This window comes from Mus musculus, chromosome 1, assembly GCF_000001635.26.
Source record: "Mus musculus strain C57BL/6J chromosome 1, GRCm38.p6 C57BL/6J".
Taxonomy (NCBI): Eukaryota; Metazoa; Chordata; class Mammalia; order Rodentia; family Muridae; genus Mus; species Mus musculus.
In genome coordinates, this window is record NC_000067.6 from 177,033,066 (window position 1) to 177,052,101 (window position 19,036).

Below are 19,036 nucleotides of genomic sequence, written 5' to 3' on the forward strand. Positions count from 1 at the left end.
ATCTGGGGAGAAGCAAGCTTCACATCATGTATATGGGGAAGGCTGGACTTATAAAATTTTGCTACAATATTTCATCAGATGTACTTCCACAGCAATCAGCAGTAAAGCTAAGTCTCTGGAGTTGATTACAAATATTCAGTATTTTCATTTACTTTAAAAGACAGTGGAGCCAGGCGTGGTGGCACACACCTTTAATCCTAGCACTCGGAAGGCAGAGGCAGGCGGATTTCTGAGTTCGAGGCCAGCCTGGTCTACAAAGTGAGTTCCAGGACAGCCAGGGTTACACAGAGAAAACTTGTCTCAAAAAAAAAAAAAAAAGACAGTGGAATAAATTTTAATTCTTTATTATTAAGAAATAAATTTTATTCTTCCCCTACATATATGTGTGTGTGTGTATACACACACACACACACACACACATATGGGGATCTTATTTGACTGTATTTAAATAGAGCTTTCAGAGAGTTAAAAACATTAAAAAGTGCCTTTCACCCACTCCGGAGTGTCTATAAAAAGAGAGACAAACAACGAAATACATGAACTTAAAAGAAAGACACTATAAAACCTAGGGAAAGAGGACCAATTGTGAGCCAAAGAAAGATACCAAAGAACTAAGCTTTGATCTTTGACTTCCAACACCAGCAAAAAAAAAAAAAAAAAAAGAGGAGAGAGGAGAGGGGAGGGGAGGGGGAGGAGGGAAGGGGGGGAAAGAGGCAGAGGGGGAACAGAGAGGTGGGAGAGAGGGGAGAGAGGGAGAGGGAGAGGGAGAGGGAGAGGAGAGACACACACCCTCCTATTCTGTGGCATTTTGTTATGGTAACCCTAGTATAGTAGTACTATATGATGTTTTAATTTTTTGTCTTTACAAATGGATAGAACTAGAAAATATCCTGAGTGAGTTAGGTATATATTCACTGATAAGTGGATATTAGCCGTGATACAATTCAGAGACCATATGCAGCATGACAGGAAGGAAGGCCCCAGTGGATACTTCAATCCCACTTAGAAGGGAGAACAGAGGGATGGAGAGGTGGACCTGGGTGGGAGAGGAGTAAGAAAAGGGGAGACAAGGTACGCAGGGAGACAGGGGACAGGCCCGGATGGCCAGGAGAGTGAATGGAAATATGCAGCAGTGTGTGTGTGTGTGTGTGTGTGTGTGTGTGTGTGTGTGTGTGTGTGTGTGTGTGTGTGTATGTGTGTGTGTGCATGCGCGCGGTGGTGGGGTGGGGGCTCTGGAAAGTCCCAGATACCAGGGATGTGCAAGTCTCCCAGGACCTAATGGGGATGACCTTGGCTGAAATGCCCAACAGTGGGAAGATGGAACCTGGCGAGACCACCTCCAGTAGATAGACATAATCCCCATTTGAGGCATGGGGCTACCCACCCATCTTCAAAATTCTTGACCCAGAACTGTTCCTGTGTAAAGGAAATGCAGGGACAAAAACGAAGCAGAGACAGAAGGAAGGGTCAGGGAGCAGCTCCACTTGTGATCCATCCCATTCACAGGCACCAAAACCCAACACTATTACTGTTGTGCTTGCAGATAGGAGCCTGGCATGGCTGTCCTCTGAGAGGCTCTACCAGTAGCTGGCTGAGATAGATGCAGATAACTACAGCCAAGCACTGGACTGAGGTCAGAACCCCCATGGAAGAGTTAGGGGAAGGACTGAAAGAGTTGACATCGATTGCAACCCCATATCAACTTTAACAACAGTATCGACTAACCCAGACCCCTGAGTTTCCAGAGGCTAAGCTACCAACTGAAGAGCATACATGGGCTGGTCTGTGGGCTTGCTCCAGATGTAGTGGGTGCTTGCCTTGTCTGGGCTCAGTGGGAAAGGATGTACTTTATCCTGTAGAAACTTGATGCCCCAGGGAAGAAGGATCAGGTAAAGAACTCTTGGAGGGGAAACCAGGAAGGGTGGAAACATTTAGAATATAAATACATAAAATAATTAGTAAAAAAGTAAAAAGGGGTTGGGGGAGGATCTATTTGAGGGGGTACTGGGAGGAGGGGGGCTGATATTGGTATGTAAAGTGAGTAAATAAATTTTTAAAAAAATTTAAAAAAATGCCTTTAGCCAATATTATCACACCATCTTTATTTTTCTCTAGACACCTCTTTTAAGGCATTCCTGTATCAGGTGTAACAGTATAGACGCCCCCCCCCTTAAAAAAGGGCAGGTACTAGCAAATCAGGAATACCTAACTATACATCTGTTAGCCTTTATGTGCTAACTCAATAAATAGCAACTGTATCATTAAGTGTAAACTTGATATATTTTCTTAACTAATGCCTTTCACTTCAAACAGAACTTTCTTTGAAAGTAATTGTGATTTTAGAAAATGTTCTAAATGACTGAAACAGTCAATTAAGATTCTGGGCTACTACAGTATAACTCTAGAATGTCCACTGAAGTCATATGATAAACTTGATTTCAGAAAGGTGGTGACTTTTAAGAGATGGGCCTAGCTTTGTTTGATATCACTGAAGACTGTGATCTTGAAGGTGACCATGAAACTAAGGTTCCTTCCTTTTGTTTCTCCTTTGCTGCTATAAGTGAGCAGCTTGTTCGACCATGAGCTTCCTACCAGGCTGTGCCATCTGTCACACCACAAGCCCAACAGGAATGGAATCAGCCAGTCATATGTAAAAACTTCTAAAATGGTGTGTCAAATAATCCTGTCCTCTTTCTGTGTGGATTATCTTGATTATTTTGCTATTGTGATAGTGAGCTAGCCTGTTCAAGATATTAACTTCAGTTGATCGAAAAGGCATGTTTAAAATTAGGTCTACTTGTGCAAAAATCACCTTTCAAGTAGGAAAAATTACAATTCCTCATATTCCTTCCACATTGCCCTTTCATCAAATCATCATATACTAATATTCACTATCTTTCTAAAGAGAAATATTTGTTTACAGTATTAAGTACAGGAATACAGAAAGATGGTTTTCTTAAATTCCCAAGAGTAAATCACAATCCATATTTCTATTACGGCTGGGAATGCAACATGAATGTAGTACTAAGATCTTTGAAAGTAAGTCTTCCTAGACTTCCCTAATCAGCCGAATCACTTATGACCTGTAAGTTTAGTTTTTTGTTTGTTTGTTTTGTTTTCTATTTTAAAGCTGAGATGTTTAAGAAACAGAGTATTTGTTGGCTCTTCCTGTGACAGGCTGTGATTATAGTGTCTTAGTTGCCTTACAACCTGTGCCAATCTCAATTATTATGTGTTAGTATATAAGAATCAAAACACTAGGACATAGACATTTGCAAAAGAATGTTTAGTACCCTTAGATTCAGTAATCTGGTACTATAAATTTATCTCTTTAAATCAACAGGATCTAGTAGTTACTCTTATGTGGAATTCTGGTTTATTTTATCCCCGTTTTTCATTTTAAAAACTCTTAATGTTCTGTGTATATATATGTATATATGTATATGTGTATATATACATATATATATACACACACACATATATATACACACATATATATGTATATACACACATGTGTATATATACTGGAAATAGAAGGAATATATAAAATGTATACATAAAATGAATCCAACAATGTCATATACTGTTTAACTATGTTATATGTAAAGCTTTATATGTAAATTATATCGATGCTTTCAATGCATTCTTGACATAGAACTAGAAATTTGAAATAAGTCTATTTTTTTTCTGTAACCATATAATTTAATTGAAGTTTACATATCTGACCTCAATCCTATGTAAAACATATAAAAGGAATCAAGGTCTATACCATATTTATACACCATAAATATTTATATGCCATAAATTAAAACCACCAAAGTAGGCATTGCACACAAGTTAAAATCAAGATAGAACAAAAAAAAATTATAGCAGAAATCAATGAACTATAAAATAGACAACCAAGAAAGTAAAAGCAAAGCTGAATCTTTTAAATAATGAAACAGGATATTTTTATGTGTGTTAAATAAATGCACGTCTATTGTATTTTAAGTGTTTCTTGTGATAAAGATGCTGTAATTTAGTGCAAAGTATGTTTTCACTGAAGATTGTACTCCTGGCATTTCTATCTGACACAAGTCATTTGTCACATCTACTGAGAGCCACAGCAAGACTACCTTTGGTGCTGCTCTAATACTTGGTCACTAAATGCTTCTATTCACTATGATTTTTTCCCCCAGATTTTTAGGTGAGTTTCTTTTAAGAATGAATCTATCTATCTATCTATGAACATTTCTTAAAGCTTAAGCTATATCTTATGAAATAACCAATGTTAATTTTGATAACTGTCTGGTCTTTCATATCCTATGTAAAATGCCTCATGATCAAAAGACAGCAGCAACTGTGATGTTAGCCATCAGAATGTCAGAATGTCTAGCACACATTTGGAATACATCTTTCTTTGAATAACATTTTAAAATAAGTGTGGTAAGAAAAACACCAACTTGACAATACCTAGAGACCTATCTTTAGCTTACCTGAAGCCAATCATAGCCAGTAACATCTGTACAACTGCTATCAATCCCTCAACTTTTCAAGTGAAGATTCTAATGGGGTAGTAGACTGTCCCTGCCTGACTCAGAATGAAAAGCTGCACAATAACATTTGTATGACATTCCACCAGTTAGGTAGATGTGGCAATTACGTGTTCTCCAATCAAACTCCACTCCCGATCATGCATGTTCTCAATGTTTAGAACCACTCATCTATATTCTTATACTACACTCCAAACTTGCATTTCCCACCAACGTTATCATCCTTGTTTTCTGGAGAGGAGACCATCCTCCAGCTCCAGCCTCTGACTCCAGACACTTGCATTCTTTCCTGCTCTCACTCAAATATCGGTTCCTTGGACAATTTCTTTTTGAATTAAAATGAAAAGTCCTCTATTGTCTTTCTCTTTGTATTTTTAGTCTAAAACCACTGCCTATTTCTTTAGGTTATCTATAGACAGACAGGCAGACAGACAGACAGACAGACTCACTCCACACTCCCTTTTGCTTCCTTGGTGCCTTCAATCTGTTCTATGAGGCCCCTGAAAGTTAGCACAGATCAGTGAAGCAGACTTGTAACTGGATTCTTTTCTAGATTCTTCTCCCTACTGCTATACCAAGAAGACTTAGGAAGGTCTTCGCACTACACACCCTATTTCCTTCCACCAAACCCAGAAGCAACCCTGTTCGGAGCATGCAGCACGTTAGCAGGCCCCTCGCCGCTGTTGGCCTCTGAGGTCAGGCCTGCCATGCTTTACTGCTTTATCCCTTTACCGCTTCCCTTTCTTAAATGTGGTATTTCCATGATTTTCAGTATTATATTTCCTTTAATCTTTCTGCCTATGAATGTTTTCAAAGCAAGAAAGGTCAGTGCCTGAAGTGTAGCACCAAAGTCAGCCTTAGAGTGTTGACTAAAGAAAAACGCACAGGAGACACACCATCAGGTTGACACGTGGATCTGAAGGAAATGAATTGAGAGCCTTTGTGACCACTTTTAGACAGTATTATTGAGAGTTCAGTGCTGCAGCCCTGTGGTGAAGAGCTTACCTAGCAAGCATGCAGCCTGAGTTTAATCCCTAGAGCTGCAAAGATCAGAACAGTTATCTATAAGCAAAAAGTATACTTACCATATACTGTAATATTTATTGTATGAAAGAAAAAAACTCTTACAAAATGGCAGCACAGAAATGGCAAAGGGAGGAAAAGTCTGCTGCTCTACATGACATAACTCCAGCTGAGAGCAGACCGGGAGTGAGCCAGACATTGCAGTCTACATACGACTTCCAAGAGAACAACAGATACAGCTAGTAAGATTATAACAGAAAAAAAAAATGGAACCAGAAATACTGAACAAATCACAAAAGAGGTGTGCAAAGAGAAAGGCAAAAAAGGATAATCTAAAAATCAGACAGATAACTATGTCAATAAATGAATTAAATGAAGATAGCTATACATCACATTTTATTCTCATGTTATCCAGTGAATAAGAAAAAAAAGAATGAATTGTATGTTAAAACAGAATCTACTTATTTATAATTTGAATAAAAATGATGAGAAAAGACATATTACACACACACACACACAGATTGTATACTTAATAAAAGAAAATCAATAAATAACCTAAGGGCTAAGGGGTAAATTCCCCAAGATGAAACAATCTTAAATTCAAGTGTACATACAGCCAACAGCTCAAAATACAGAGAGTGGGGGCTCGACTGCAACAAGCTGCAGAGCCCCGGCCTCGCATGTATAAAGCACTGAGCTTGAGGAGGAGGATCACTGAAAAAAATGAAAAAGTAAACAAAACCAAAAAAGAAATGCAAAATTAAAAAGATGTTTACACTCGTGGCTGAAGATTTCAACAACTGCTTGTCAGTAACTGATAGTACCAGTACACAGAAGGATGCTGACGACATGAACCACACCATCTGCCATCTTCACAGAACATGTGTCCCATATCCATAGACGCATCTTGGTAAAAACATGTTATAGAGGAAAAGCAGAATCTGTGTTTTCTCCTCCTCCCCCCTCTGTCCCTGATAATTTAAACTTTTCATTTTATAAAAAAACTTTATTATTAAAAAAAGTCACACAATAGAAATTAACCAAGATGCAAAGAAAGCTCAATAAACTTTTAAATTCAGAACAGTCATTTGGTTCTTCCTCGGCTCCTATTATTTAGTTGTTCTTTCTCTCTTTTCCCCACATTATATAAATAAAATATTTAAAATATTTTTAAATTAGACTGCATTTTAAAACCAAAGAAACCGGCTGAACAGTCCCTGGTGCAGTGGCTCTCAACCTTGCAATGCTGTGATCCTTTTATAGATTTTCTGTTATAGTGCTGACCCCAACCATAAAATTATTTCATTGCTACTTCGTAACTGAAATTTTGCTATTGTTTTGAATTGTAATGTAGATATCTTTGTCTTCCAATGGTTGTACGTGACCTCTGTGAAAGAGTCACCTCTGTGAAAGAGTTGTTCAACCCCCAAAGGGGTGGCACCCCACGGCTAAGAACCACTGCCCTAGAGAAAAGCTCTGGACCCAACTGAGTGGTGAGTTGGTAAGAACAGCAACAATAACAACACTGTCTCACAACAATAATTATTGTTTCAACTTAAAGAAACTCTGGGGAGAGCATCGAAGTAAACTCAGAACAGTTGACTGATGAATGATAAATGAGGCTAGTAGTGCAGCAGTGGCCGAGCACAGAAGGCCTGCCCGCCACCATACAGACAGATGGAGACACATGTGCAGTAAACAAGTAAGATCACAAACCCAGAAACAGAAATCAATAAAAATCCAAATTAATTTCATCCTTTAAAATCTGAAGCTGTTCTTAGAGAGAACTGAAGTTTGATTCCCAGGCTCCAGAAGCCACATGGCATGTAGCATTATAACCTCTGTAACCACCACACACACCACACACACACACACACACACCACACACACACACACCACACACACACACACACACACACACACACACACACACACCACACACACACACACACACACCACACACACACACTCACACACACACACACACACCACACACACACACACACACACACACCACACACACACACACACACACATACACACACACACACACACACACACACACACACATACACACACCACACATACACACACACACATACACACACCACACACACACACTCACACACACCACACACACACACACACCACACACACACCACACACACACACACACACACACACACACACACAGTACAAACACATGCAAGCAATAAATGCATAGAAAAAATGATTCTTAAAAAATTAAAATACGTAAATAAAGTAAAATACCTATAAACAATTACCCAGGAGGCTGAGGAGGGAGGATTTTGAGTCTGAGGGAGGAGAGCATGCACAGGAAGACCCTGTCTTAAACAGGAGGAAAGGGTGTGTCGACAAAGTCATACTAGCAAACACCCTTCCAGAAAAGTCTCCCGGCTTAAGGGTCCTAAGATTATCAGTCTTCTATGATTCATGTGGCTTGTCCCTTTCTACAAAAGGGGGCAAGATAAGAGTCCAGAATAGATGACCAGCTCTTCTAACTTTGTTTTTGTATTCCTCTAAAATTAGTTAATTTTCTATTTTTTCTTTTACAGAGAATGGTTTAGATGTAGTTTAAAGATACTAAATATGTCATCTCTATTTTACCACAAAAATTTAGAAAAAGAGTGAGGTGGATCTTTATGAGTTCAAGGCCAGTCTGATTTTCACAGTCCGTTCTAGGTTACCCAGGGATACACAGTGAGACCCTGTCTGAAAAGAAATTAATTAGAAAACAGGCATTAATTAAGGACTAATTTATGAAATAATAAACACACAAAGTTTATTGGCAAGTAACAAAATGCCAACCCGTTTTAATATTTTATTACATTTACTTATTTGAGCATGTGCAGAAGGGTCTGCATGTGGCACAGCTCACATGTGAAGGACAACCTTCAGGAGTAGGTCGTCCCCTTTCACCATGTGCATCATAGGGACAGAATGAGGCTCCCAGGCTTGGGGACAAGTGCCTTTTACTCACTGAGCCATCTCACTAGTCAAAGTTACACATTTTAAAAATATAAAGACCCTGCAAATTTTCCAATTTCACAGTTTATTTCATGATTCATATTTCCAAAATTCCAGACTTCTTACTAACTTTGTTAAAATTGCTACTGTTATCAGAAGATCTGAGAGTTAGTGTTTTACTTATTTGTGCTATATGAACCCTTTTATCTTTCTTCAGTATCGCCAACAGCCATTTCGTGTGACCATCTAAACACTAAGGAAAGCCATGCTCTCCTTCTGTAGGTTAGAAGTGTAATAATGCATCCTTACCATTGTCTTTTAAAGGAATATTTCCTTTCTTCTTTCTAGTGCCAATTATTTTTACTCACTTTGTGTGTATGGTGCAAGGGATGGAATGCAGGCACCCACACATGCCAAGCAAGAGCCCTGCCACTGAACCACACACCCTGCCCTCTTGTTCTTATGAAAGAGTACTTCATGGACAGGGTATGTTGGAGGGATTTTTTTTTTTTTTTCTTTTTCAAGACAGGGTTTCTCTGTATAGCCCTGGCTGTCCTGGAACTCACTTTGTAGACCAGGCTGGTCTCGAACTCAGAAATCTGCCTGCCTCTACCTCCTGAGTGCTGGGATGAAAGGTGTGCGCCACCACGCCCAGCTGTTCGAGGGATATGAAGTTGCACTGTATAGCATTTTATGTCAAGGAGAGTCCCTGACCATGCACTACTTCCAGTTCTTTCGTGGTGGAGAGTTGTGATAAAGGCAGGGCAGAGCTTACAGAAGCCTTTTTAGGCACACATGCTCTCATGAGGAACACCACCATCGATATAAAGTGGACGCAATTATCTATTACAGCATTTCAGAATGCCCCTGAGCCTCACAGAGGCTGGGAAGGACCTAGCACACACCACAGTGCTTTCACACGTGAGAAACTCTATATGTGAGGAGGGTGGAAGGGGAGCTTTGAACAAAGTGTTTAAATGGACAATTATTTTATTGCTTAGTTACAGGACTGGGGAGAAAAATCATATTTCCCACTGGCAACAATATTATATAAAAATGAAATACCAGTCATCTCCCATATCATTTGTACTGTGATACTCCAAAGGGGCTCAAAGAAAAAAAATACTTGGAACAAAACAAATAATGTTTCAGATAAAAATAAGGACATGTAAAATGGCTAGATTAGACAAAATAATTAGATAAAATTTCTAAGTAAATTACTGTATTTCATCAACTTTTCACATTAAAATTTTATAGAAAGGGCAGGAGAGCTATCTCATTAGGCAAAGTACATGGCTCATAAACATCAGAATGTGAGTTCATATTTCCAGAACCTATGTAAAAAGCTACATGCGGTTCCTCTCAGCTAAGGGAGAGAGACAAGCAGATCCCTGGAGCTCTCTGCCCGGCCAGATCAGCCTGATCTGTGAGCTCCAGGTTCAGGGAAAGAGATGGTAGTATACATCTGACTTCAATTCCATGCCCCCACCCCCTATACATGCACACATAAAAATTATGCAAGCATTTAAAAATCTAAATCAATATTTGTATGAAGAATGTCCAAAGGCAAAGTAGAGTACAAAACTGGAAAAGGCAGGCTTATGCGGTAATCTGGAGTCCAGTGCTGTGACCCACATTAGAGAACCATTATGCCTGAGGGTGGCCCAAGAACACACAGCAAATTCCAGAAACAGGCTGAACTAAGTGTAACTCAGTCTAAAAAAAAAAAAAAATGAACAAACGCCCACAAGAAAAACACACTGTACAACAAAAGTGAGGAAACAAGCCGGGCGGTGGCGGCGGCGAACGCCTTTAATCTCAGCACTTGGGAGGCAGAGGCAGACAGATTTCTGAGTTCGAGGCCAGCCTGGTTTACAGAGTGAATTCCAGGACAGCCAGGGCTACACAGAGAAACCCTGTCTCGAAAAACCAAAAAAAAAAAAAGAGTGAGGAAACATAATTGGTAGCAATCATTCTATGGGAAATAATATTTTACAAGTAATAGAGATAAATAGAATCATAGATTTGTTTGTTAAATAACAAAATTTTTTCTTTAATTTTTTTAAACATAACTTCAATTCCAAAGCAAAACAGAAAATATCGTCGTATCATTCAAGTTTACTGAGGTAAATTTCTAAGGTGTAGAGAACCTTAGAGACAGCTTACCTTTTTGTCATATACATCTTGCCAGTTTACTCCAGAAAAAAAACTATGCCTCATGATTTCTTTTGCATCATCTGGCCCTCCACCAAGGCTGTAAGGATAAGAAAAAACATTAAACAAGTATAAAACATTTATATAAGTTATATAAGTCAAACAATAAGTTTTATGTAGGTAAAATTTAGTGTGTTTAAATAATTTTTGAAATGCATAGCCATGAAAATAAAAATTAAATAATGCTACTACGTAATACTACCCTTAGACGAAGGTAAGAGACAAAGGCTTTAGAGAGAGGCCTGAAGAGGCAAGGGACTTTGGCCTTTGAGAGAGGGACTGGGTAAGCAACAGGCGAGCAGCTCCAACTGCATGGTAGACACTGCACCCCTTTGTGGGCGCCAAGATTTAATACATGGCAGCACCACGTATAAGCAAGGGGTGCTTCTACCACTGCTCCTTTTTTAGTCAGTGAAAATGTTCTTTTGTTAATGTAAATTCTGAAGTAAATAAATGGTTAGAAAATGATCTGAGTCTAGTGTAGTTATTCACAATACTGGGGAGGTCGAGGCAGGCACATATCTGAGTTTGAAGGCAGCCTGGTCTACACAGTAAGTTCAAAGACAACCTGGTCTACAAAGTGAGTTCCAGAACAGCCAGGGCTACAGAAAAAGACCAAGACCATGAGTGTCCCACAAAGAAAAACAATAAAACTCTCTCTGACATCACCATCCCATATAAAAATCTCACAGGTTGTATTTGTATTTCAAAAGAATGATACAGAAACAGTATTATTATCTATGAAATATCCTCATAGTCCAATTTACTATACAATTCAGAATATAAAACTAAAAGTTAAAATTACACCCTAAGTTAAAAGTTGTTTTTATCTAAACAATGTGACTTGATAAGAAAAAACAAGTGTTTTCTGGCTTCTATGGTTCAATTTAGTATATATTTATTTAAAAGAAAATACATATGAAAAATAAGAATGGAAGGAGGGTAACAAAAAAAGAGAAAAAAATGAAGGAACACACTGAAATTGGATCTAACACAGGGAATTTTCTTTGGACTTAGTCATGCATAGGTGCATATACATGATTGAGCTTATTATAGTTTTTACTTTTATAAGGGATGTAAAGTATAATATATACAAAAAGTATAGAATGTTTATATTATTAATCAGATACAAAATTCTCACAGTAAACATTAATGTATGCTCAATTCCAAATTCAACTATAAATGACTATGATTACTAATTAGTTGTGGAATGTTTGTTTTGTTTCTGTTAAGGCAGAGAAGAAAATGACCTGAGAAACAGCAACAGTGAGCACTGACTGCTGAGAGACTTTGTACAGTGAACACCACCTTACCTACCTCGCTGCTTTTGCAATGCCACAGAAACCAAAAGCTCTTCAAATGAGTTTACACTATTAACCTTTCCCCCACATTTATTTTCTTTCTTTTTTCTTTCTCTTTCTTTCCTTCCTTTCTTTTTTTTCCGAGACAAGGTTTCTGTGTATAGCCCTGGCTGTCCTCAAACTCAGAAATCCGCCTGCCTCTGCCTCCCAAGTGCTAGGATTAAAGGTGTGCGCCACCACTGCCCGGCTCCCCCTACATTTTCTTAATTCTAAAGAATCAAAGCACCAATCAAACACTGACTTCGAGGACTGGCCAACTTTGGTAGTAGGAATGATACCCTTAAGGCCCAATTTCAAAATAACATAGTTGAAAATCAAATCACTATATATTGTTTCCACATGGACACAACTCAGAAAAACAAAATAACAATGACATGGAACAAAATCATTAGAGTGATAAAGTGTGACTTCGTACTTTGCTTTCACTATTCTTGATTTGCATAATTTGATAAAAATGAGTGACTAATAAAATGTATAGCTCAACATCTGTGGAAATTTAACAGCTAGTTCTGGTGATTTGACGCATACCAATATTAACATGTCACTAGGTAAAGAAAAAACAAAACAAATAGCTAGAGAAAGTACATAAGGACCAAATCTTTGGAATACTGGCTACCAGATGTAAGGAATTCATGTCTAAGATGGACCTAGCTCTTCCGACATAGTCAGGATGAACCCTGAAGTAATCAGTAAATACATGATTAGCTTTGGTGTTAATTGCAAGAAAGCTTTCTCTAGAATCTACACAGGATTCTTTAAATAAACTCTTAAACTCCACTCCAGAGATGGACACTAGGTTGTATAATATTGTAGCAGAGTTCATATCTGGAACCTTCAGTCTGGTGATTTTATTTAAGGTTTAACCTCTGACCCCCACACTCACTGTTCTTCCAATTATGCAGCTTTCCCCTGGTAGGCTGCCAACTCACAGGAGGGCAGAGATCAGTACTGGATCAACAGTCATTCTAAGCTTTGCTTAAGAGACAAGAAAAGCAGAAAACACCAAAATGTTTTTTTGCTGAAAAGAATTTGATATTTCAAAGTACAAATAAAACCAATATGCATAAAAATCAGAACTCTATTTTCCTACACAGTTTAGTTTATAGTTTACAATACTGTTTGCACTGGATGTATACTTGAGAGGATATATAAAGGAGAGAAGCAGCCATTCTACAAGTTTAAAAATATATATATCAATCCAGATTCAGTTATTCATTTTTGGGTAAAATCTCAGTACTTTTGCAATAGGTTGGCTTAGGATGTAGCTACCATGTTTGTCAAAATACATTATATACTGCCTGTGAACTCACGCTATGCCTGAGATTACAGTTGTAGGGTGAATTTTAGAAGCTGAAATCTATTAGCACAAGCTTCTTCAAAGTGTGAAGCTGTCAAAAATTTCAATGTCAATGGCTCCTTAATATACAACTTAAAGACTTCAAAATGATGTCAAAATATGCTCTGAACTGACTTATTTATGCTTACAATTACTAAACTCCCAACATCAGAATGCCAAATAAACCTTTAGCTTCCATGTGTTCTTAACTATGAGGAACATCACAGAAGTGCCATTTCCTATAGAGCTGCACCCACCATGAAGTGATGCTTTTTATGTAATTTGCACACAGGGATAAAAGTAAGCCATGCAGAGTAACAGAGAAAGAAATCAAGCCCAGTGATGGCTGATCCTTTGGAGGAACTCAAAGCAGTTCGGTAAAGGAAAACTTTAGGCATCACTTGAAGTAGCCTCCATCAATGAACGGAGGAAGTCACACTGTCTGCTTATGTGTTCTGGAGTCTGAGGCTGACTTTATTTGCTTCCTAGACTGTTAGGTTTCCCAGCTTTCTGTCCTGGGCCCTCCTCTTCTCACGTTTTTTCTTGCTATTTTTCTGCCTCTAGCTTCCGCTTGATGTCAATGGACACACAAATCCACAGCTGGCTCCTGTGGCTCTTAAGCACTGGTTTCATTTCCTCCTGATCCTTACTTGACATTTCTATCTAGGTTTCCCAGAGAAACCCAGATTTGGTTTATTTGGTTACTCTCAGCATCCATCACTACAAGCCTCTGCCTTTGCTCCTGCTCCATATGTCAGATTCCATACATCAACTTCCTTACTGTTTCTACTTACTCTCAAAACTGTATACATTGTTTAAAACCTTGGCTCAAAAAGAACCTACTTTGCTATCTAGAATTTTTTGTGTTACTTATTTTAAAGATACGACTCTCTATGTTGCTCAGGCTGGCCTCAAATCTTAAATCCTCCTGCCTCAGCATCCTAAGTTATGTATTTGCCATGGAGGCTTTGTAAAGTGTTCTGCCTTGCTGCCCTTTACTCTTCTAATCCACAACTGCCAGTGTTGTCTCCTTACCACATGCATCTCATGACACCATCTCTCTCTTTACAGCATTTGCCTGGCTTCTCATCCTTCCCTGACTAAAGTTTATTTTCTAAGAAACATATGATCCTTATGATCTAATGCACCTGCTTCATCTTTCAATGTCACCTGCTCATATTCTGCAGCCTAGTCACTGAACTTCTCAGAGACCATGTTCAGGTGAGATTCTAGCTATATTCCCAGGCAAAAGATGCCTAAATGGCACTGCAGATCTCGAGGCCTCCAAGAGCCAGCTCAGGCTCTCAACGTCTCCTAGTCAAGGCTATGATTTCTAGAGCATTTGTATATAGTTTGGCCTGAGAATATGAAGTGTAAGTTTTGTGCCCTTTGTCTATAAGTGTCTAAAAAGACTTGTTCATGTTATTATTTATCTTTGAGCTCTTGATACTTTGATGTAACATAGCAGCACAGAGGTCTGACTGCTCTGTACTTTACACAAAGGGGCTTCATAAGCCTGTATCATGTTTTCAATCTCAGAAAGGAGAAAGTATGTACCAGGGCCCCTACATTCTTGAAATGTATCTAACATATATTCAAAAGTTCCCAACTATGTGTTATCTGTAGAATGGGAATGCCCCATAGTAGCTAAATGAATGAGACATAGAAAACACAAGCAAAACTTTATTTCGTCACTTATAGAGACAACCACATAAGAAAGAGTGACTAAAGATAGATGGAAGAGTTAGAATAAGATAGGATAAAAATTCATTGCCCTTGAAAACAAGTCAAAGACTAGATTCTCCCCAAGTCAAAAAGATGAACTGGTAGGCATAGCTCTGCTTAAATACAACTTTCCAGCAAATGCTGCTCATTACATAACGGTGACAGAATCATCTTAAATGAAAAACCTATTCTGAGAAGTTGGTGTACATAAGATGCATAAAAAAACATAATGCACACACCGGGAAATTGGTTTTCTATTCCTTATTCCACATGGATTTTCAGTGAGACCATGGACAAATCACTTGTGTACATGAAATGCTTGTATTATCTACTTGATCTACTCTGGAAAGCACTGAAAGAGCAAAGCAAATCACAAGAAAGTACCTGGATGCAGGGGGATGGTCAGAGACATTTTATAAGTCTAAGGAAACATAAGAGTCACTAAGAATGCTCAGTATGATTTTTGAATGGTTCCTGACAACACCAAGAGCTAGTAAAGGCTAAACAATGTGAGTAATTCTGCTGAAAGCAGTGACACACTCTTAAAAACATATTGTCTTTAAACTTACTTTTTATGTTATGTGTATGAGTGTTTTACCTGCACACATGCATGTTTATCATGTGCATGTTTGGTGTCTCAGGAGGTCAGAAGAAGGTGCAGGAGCCTTGGAAACTGGAGTGTGTGTGTGTGTGTGTGTGTGTGTGTGTGTGTGTGTGTGCCAAATCCAGATCCTCTGCCAAAGCAGCTAGTCACTGAACCACTTACACCATCGCTACAGTTCCTTTCTTAACAATTTAAAATTAGATACCTACAGTGGCAACTACTACTAAAATAGACAAAGTCTAATTCTAAGAATTCACGTATTTCTTTCACTCACTAACTGAATCTCTCAAATATATGTTAAACATGAACCACAATACACTGTATCAAAACATTAGGTAAGGTATTCTTGACAATCAAAAACATATGAAGTTGTCTATCCTCTAGATGCCTGGATTTTAATGAACTTTCAAAAAAGTTCTGATACTTAGGGGGAAAGAGTGAAAGAATTTCCCTCTCCTCTCCTCTCCTCTCCTCTCCTCTCCTCTCCTCTCCTCTCCTCTCCTCTCTTCTTCTCTCCTTCCCCCTCCCTCCCTTTCTCCATCCTTCCCTCCACCCCTCATTGAAAAAAATATATAAAATATGTCTCTCTGACATTATGGGGTACTTTGTATTCAGAAGACATTTGACATGTAACCTGTGAGTATATTAAGAATTGATAAACTGAACAAAATAGAGTGACTGGGCAGTAAATGCTTTCTTTAAGAAAAAATTATGGTTATCTTGCTTTTAAAATCAATTTTTTATCCGTATTAGGTTAAATTTTAAATAACAAAAGATAGGAATGTTAACAGTTTAGTGGGAGGAGGAGAGTGGAAACGACTTTTCTTTCTTTGATGTGAGTCAGTAGGAATAGGAAGCCCTAGAGACTCAAAGGAGAAAAGGGAACTTCCTATCCCAAAGGAGCAAGATTTAAGATAATGAAAAAATTGTTTTTTCATAGTACAAATAAAGAATTTCTATTTAAAAAAACCCTCTAATATGGTAAGTTTGTATAATACTTTCAAGTTAAAAAAGAGCTGATGAATTTTTAAACTGTTTTGTACTATGCATTCATAAATAAGACAAGTTTCTCAGTGGAAAAATGTTTATACCAAATACAATGCTTCCAGAAATCAGGCATATTTGAATTAATTTCACAAATCACTCTAACCAATTCATCAGTAACTTATGGACCATCATTGAAGCTTACCGTTTATTTGGATCCTTTATCAAGAGCCCTGAAAGCAATGATTTTGCATCTGAAGAGAGTGTTCGGGGGAATTTAATGTCTTCCATTAGTATTAATTCAAAGAGTTTCTCATGATCCTGGTTGTAGAAAGGCAACCTTCCACACATCATTTCATACATGACAACACCTAAGCCCCACCAGTCCACGGCTCGGCCATAGTCATTATCTTCTAATACCTAGAAGTAAAACCAGAAAAATGACAAATTTTTACAACAACACAACAGCAGCAGCAGCAGCAGCAACTTCACTATTATAGTCTTGGCTCTTCTTCTTCCTCCTCCTCCTCTCGCTCCTCCCCCTTGTCGTCATCGTCATCATCAGATAGCTTTACTATATATTCTTATCATCATCATCTAGCTTTACTATATATTCTTGACTGGCCTGGAACTTGCTATGTAGACTAGCCTGGCTTTGAATTCATAGAGATCTGTCTGTATGCCTCTGGACTGCCATGTCCAACCCATGTACATTAACTTTTAAAGCATTATTCAAAAGAAGTAAATTTACTATCACCAATGACAACCTATGGAGCTGCAACTAGAACCCAAGGCCTTATGCACGTGTTTTGCCACTAAACCACACCCTCAAATGCAAATGTGATTCTTGCTTGATGGAATATTCCTCATCCTACTTTAATTACATAACTACATTAGAGTTGATACTAAACCTCAGTTTATTTGACCCTTTCCTCAGCTTTGAGGAAACCTGTTCTAGCATATGAATTTCATCAATTAAAATTCATATTTTGAATTAATCAAATATTTTGTAGATTTTTTTAGATATTTCTGACAGTCACATTAAAGTTACCTATAAATACTATGACAGGCATGAATATTTAAAGATTATGGAGAGAATTTCAAAAACTCAAATCAAATCATTGTTTTATTGCATCCAAGAACCTAAGAAAATACTCTGTAACCTAAGATCACAAATCTAGTTACTGTGAGTAAAGAAAATATTCTCTGGAAGAGAAACATTTGGAGAATTTTAAATAGAAAAAGCATTCACATATTTTTGTATCTGAGTAAGTAATATGAGTGGGGACAAAAAGAAAAAAGAAAAAACGAAAAGAGAAGAGAAGAAAACTAAGGAATAGGGTCAGGAAGCGTAAGGAACCCTCTCATTTCTTAGAGGAAATACAGCCTGTACCTTTTAAAGTAACACTGACTGTTGAATAGCTCATTAGTGAGGTGTATTGTTTCCTGGACAGTTACCTAACCTATACAGAATTTTACCCAATAATAAAACAAAACTCTAACTAATCTTTAACTGCATTCCTACAACACCAACAAAACAGTGGCATACATGAAAAGGAGCCAAATGTGGTTTTTAACCTCTTTTTTTCATAAAACCATAAAAAGCATAAAAGCTGGATTAACTGCCTTCTGAACCCACATTTCACCAGCCGGGTTCTCATCCCCAGCTGGCAAAACTGGCAATCCTTTATTTTTGTTTAAATGCCTGGTTTTCAGCCAGACGGGTAGGAGTACATAAAATGAAGGTTTTCATCTGAAGAGAAAAGGCAACTACAAATCAGAACTGGACTGTAAGAAAATCTATGTGATAAAACTAAATAATTTTTGTTAGCTCTGTACAATAAACACTGATCCTCAATACAGACAGTTTTGCGTCTGACGCGTGGACCGTCACTGACAGAGAGATACATTTGGACGAAACTTGGACTGTCTGCGGTATTTCTTTGTGGTCAACAATACTGACGTAATGCACTCTGTTACTAACATGCAGACTTTGCATTGCTGAGAATGTAAAAGCACAGCCAGTCGTAAGAGGCTTTTCTATCAACTACAAACATTTTATATAAGTTATGAGGTGAGATGTACAAGAAGTAGAAATAAAAATGACCGTTGCATTATATGCACAGACACACAATGTCAAACACGTTCACTATTCACCTATTTTCTCTCTTATATAGAATGATTTTAAAATGCAGTTCTGTGAAACAGTCTCAATTTTCAAAATCAAGTTCATTATTCTAAAATATAAGTCCTTTGTATTATTTTTTGG

The 19,036-nt window shown here is 37.9% G+C and overlaps 1 protein-coding gene across 7 annotated transcripts in view; it reads right to left on the reverse strand.

The window, feature by feature from the left end:
• Positions 1 to 19,036, reverse strand: part of Akt3 (thymoma viral proto-oncogene 3) — a 241,706-nt gene that overhangs the window by 12,990 nt on the left and 209,680 nt on the right. For 6 of the 7 annotated variants that reach the window (XM_006496818.4, XM_030253917.1, XM_030253910.1 and 3 more), the window contains 2 exons: positions 16,973 to 17,187; positions 10,710 to 10,797 (listed from right to left, as the gene is read on the reverse strand). In XM_006496818.4, the coding sequence (XP_006496881.1) occupies positions 10,710 to 10,797; positions 16,973 to 17,187 (303 nt within the window). Of the gene's footprint in view, positions 1 to 7,678; positions 8,289 to 10,709; positions 10,798 to 16,972; positions 17,188 to 19,036 lie in introns of those variants that run through there. The other variant, XM_011238805.3, reaches the window with a different exon arrangement.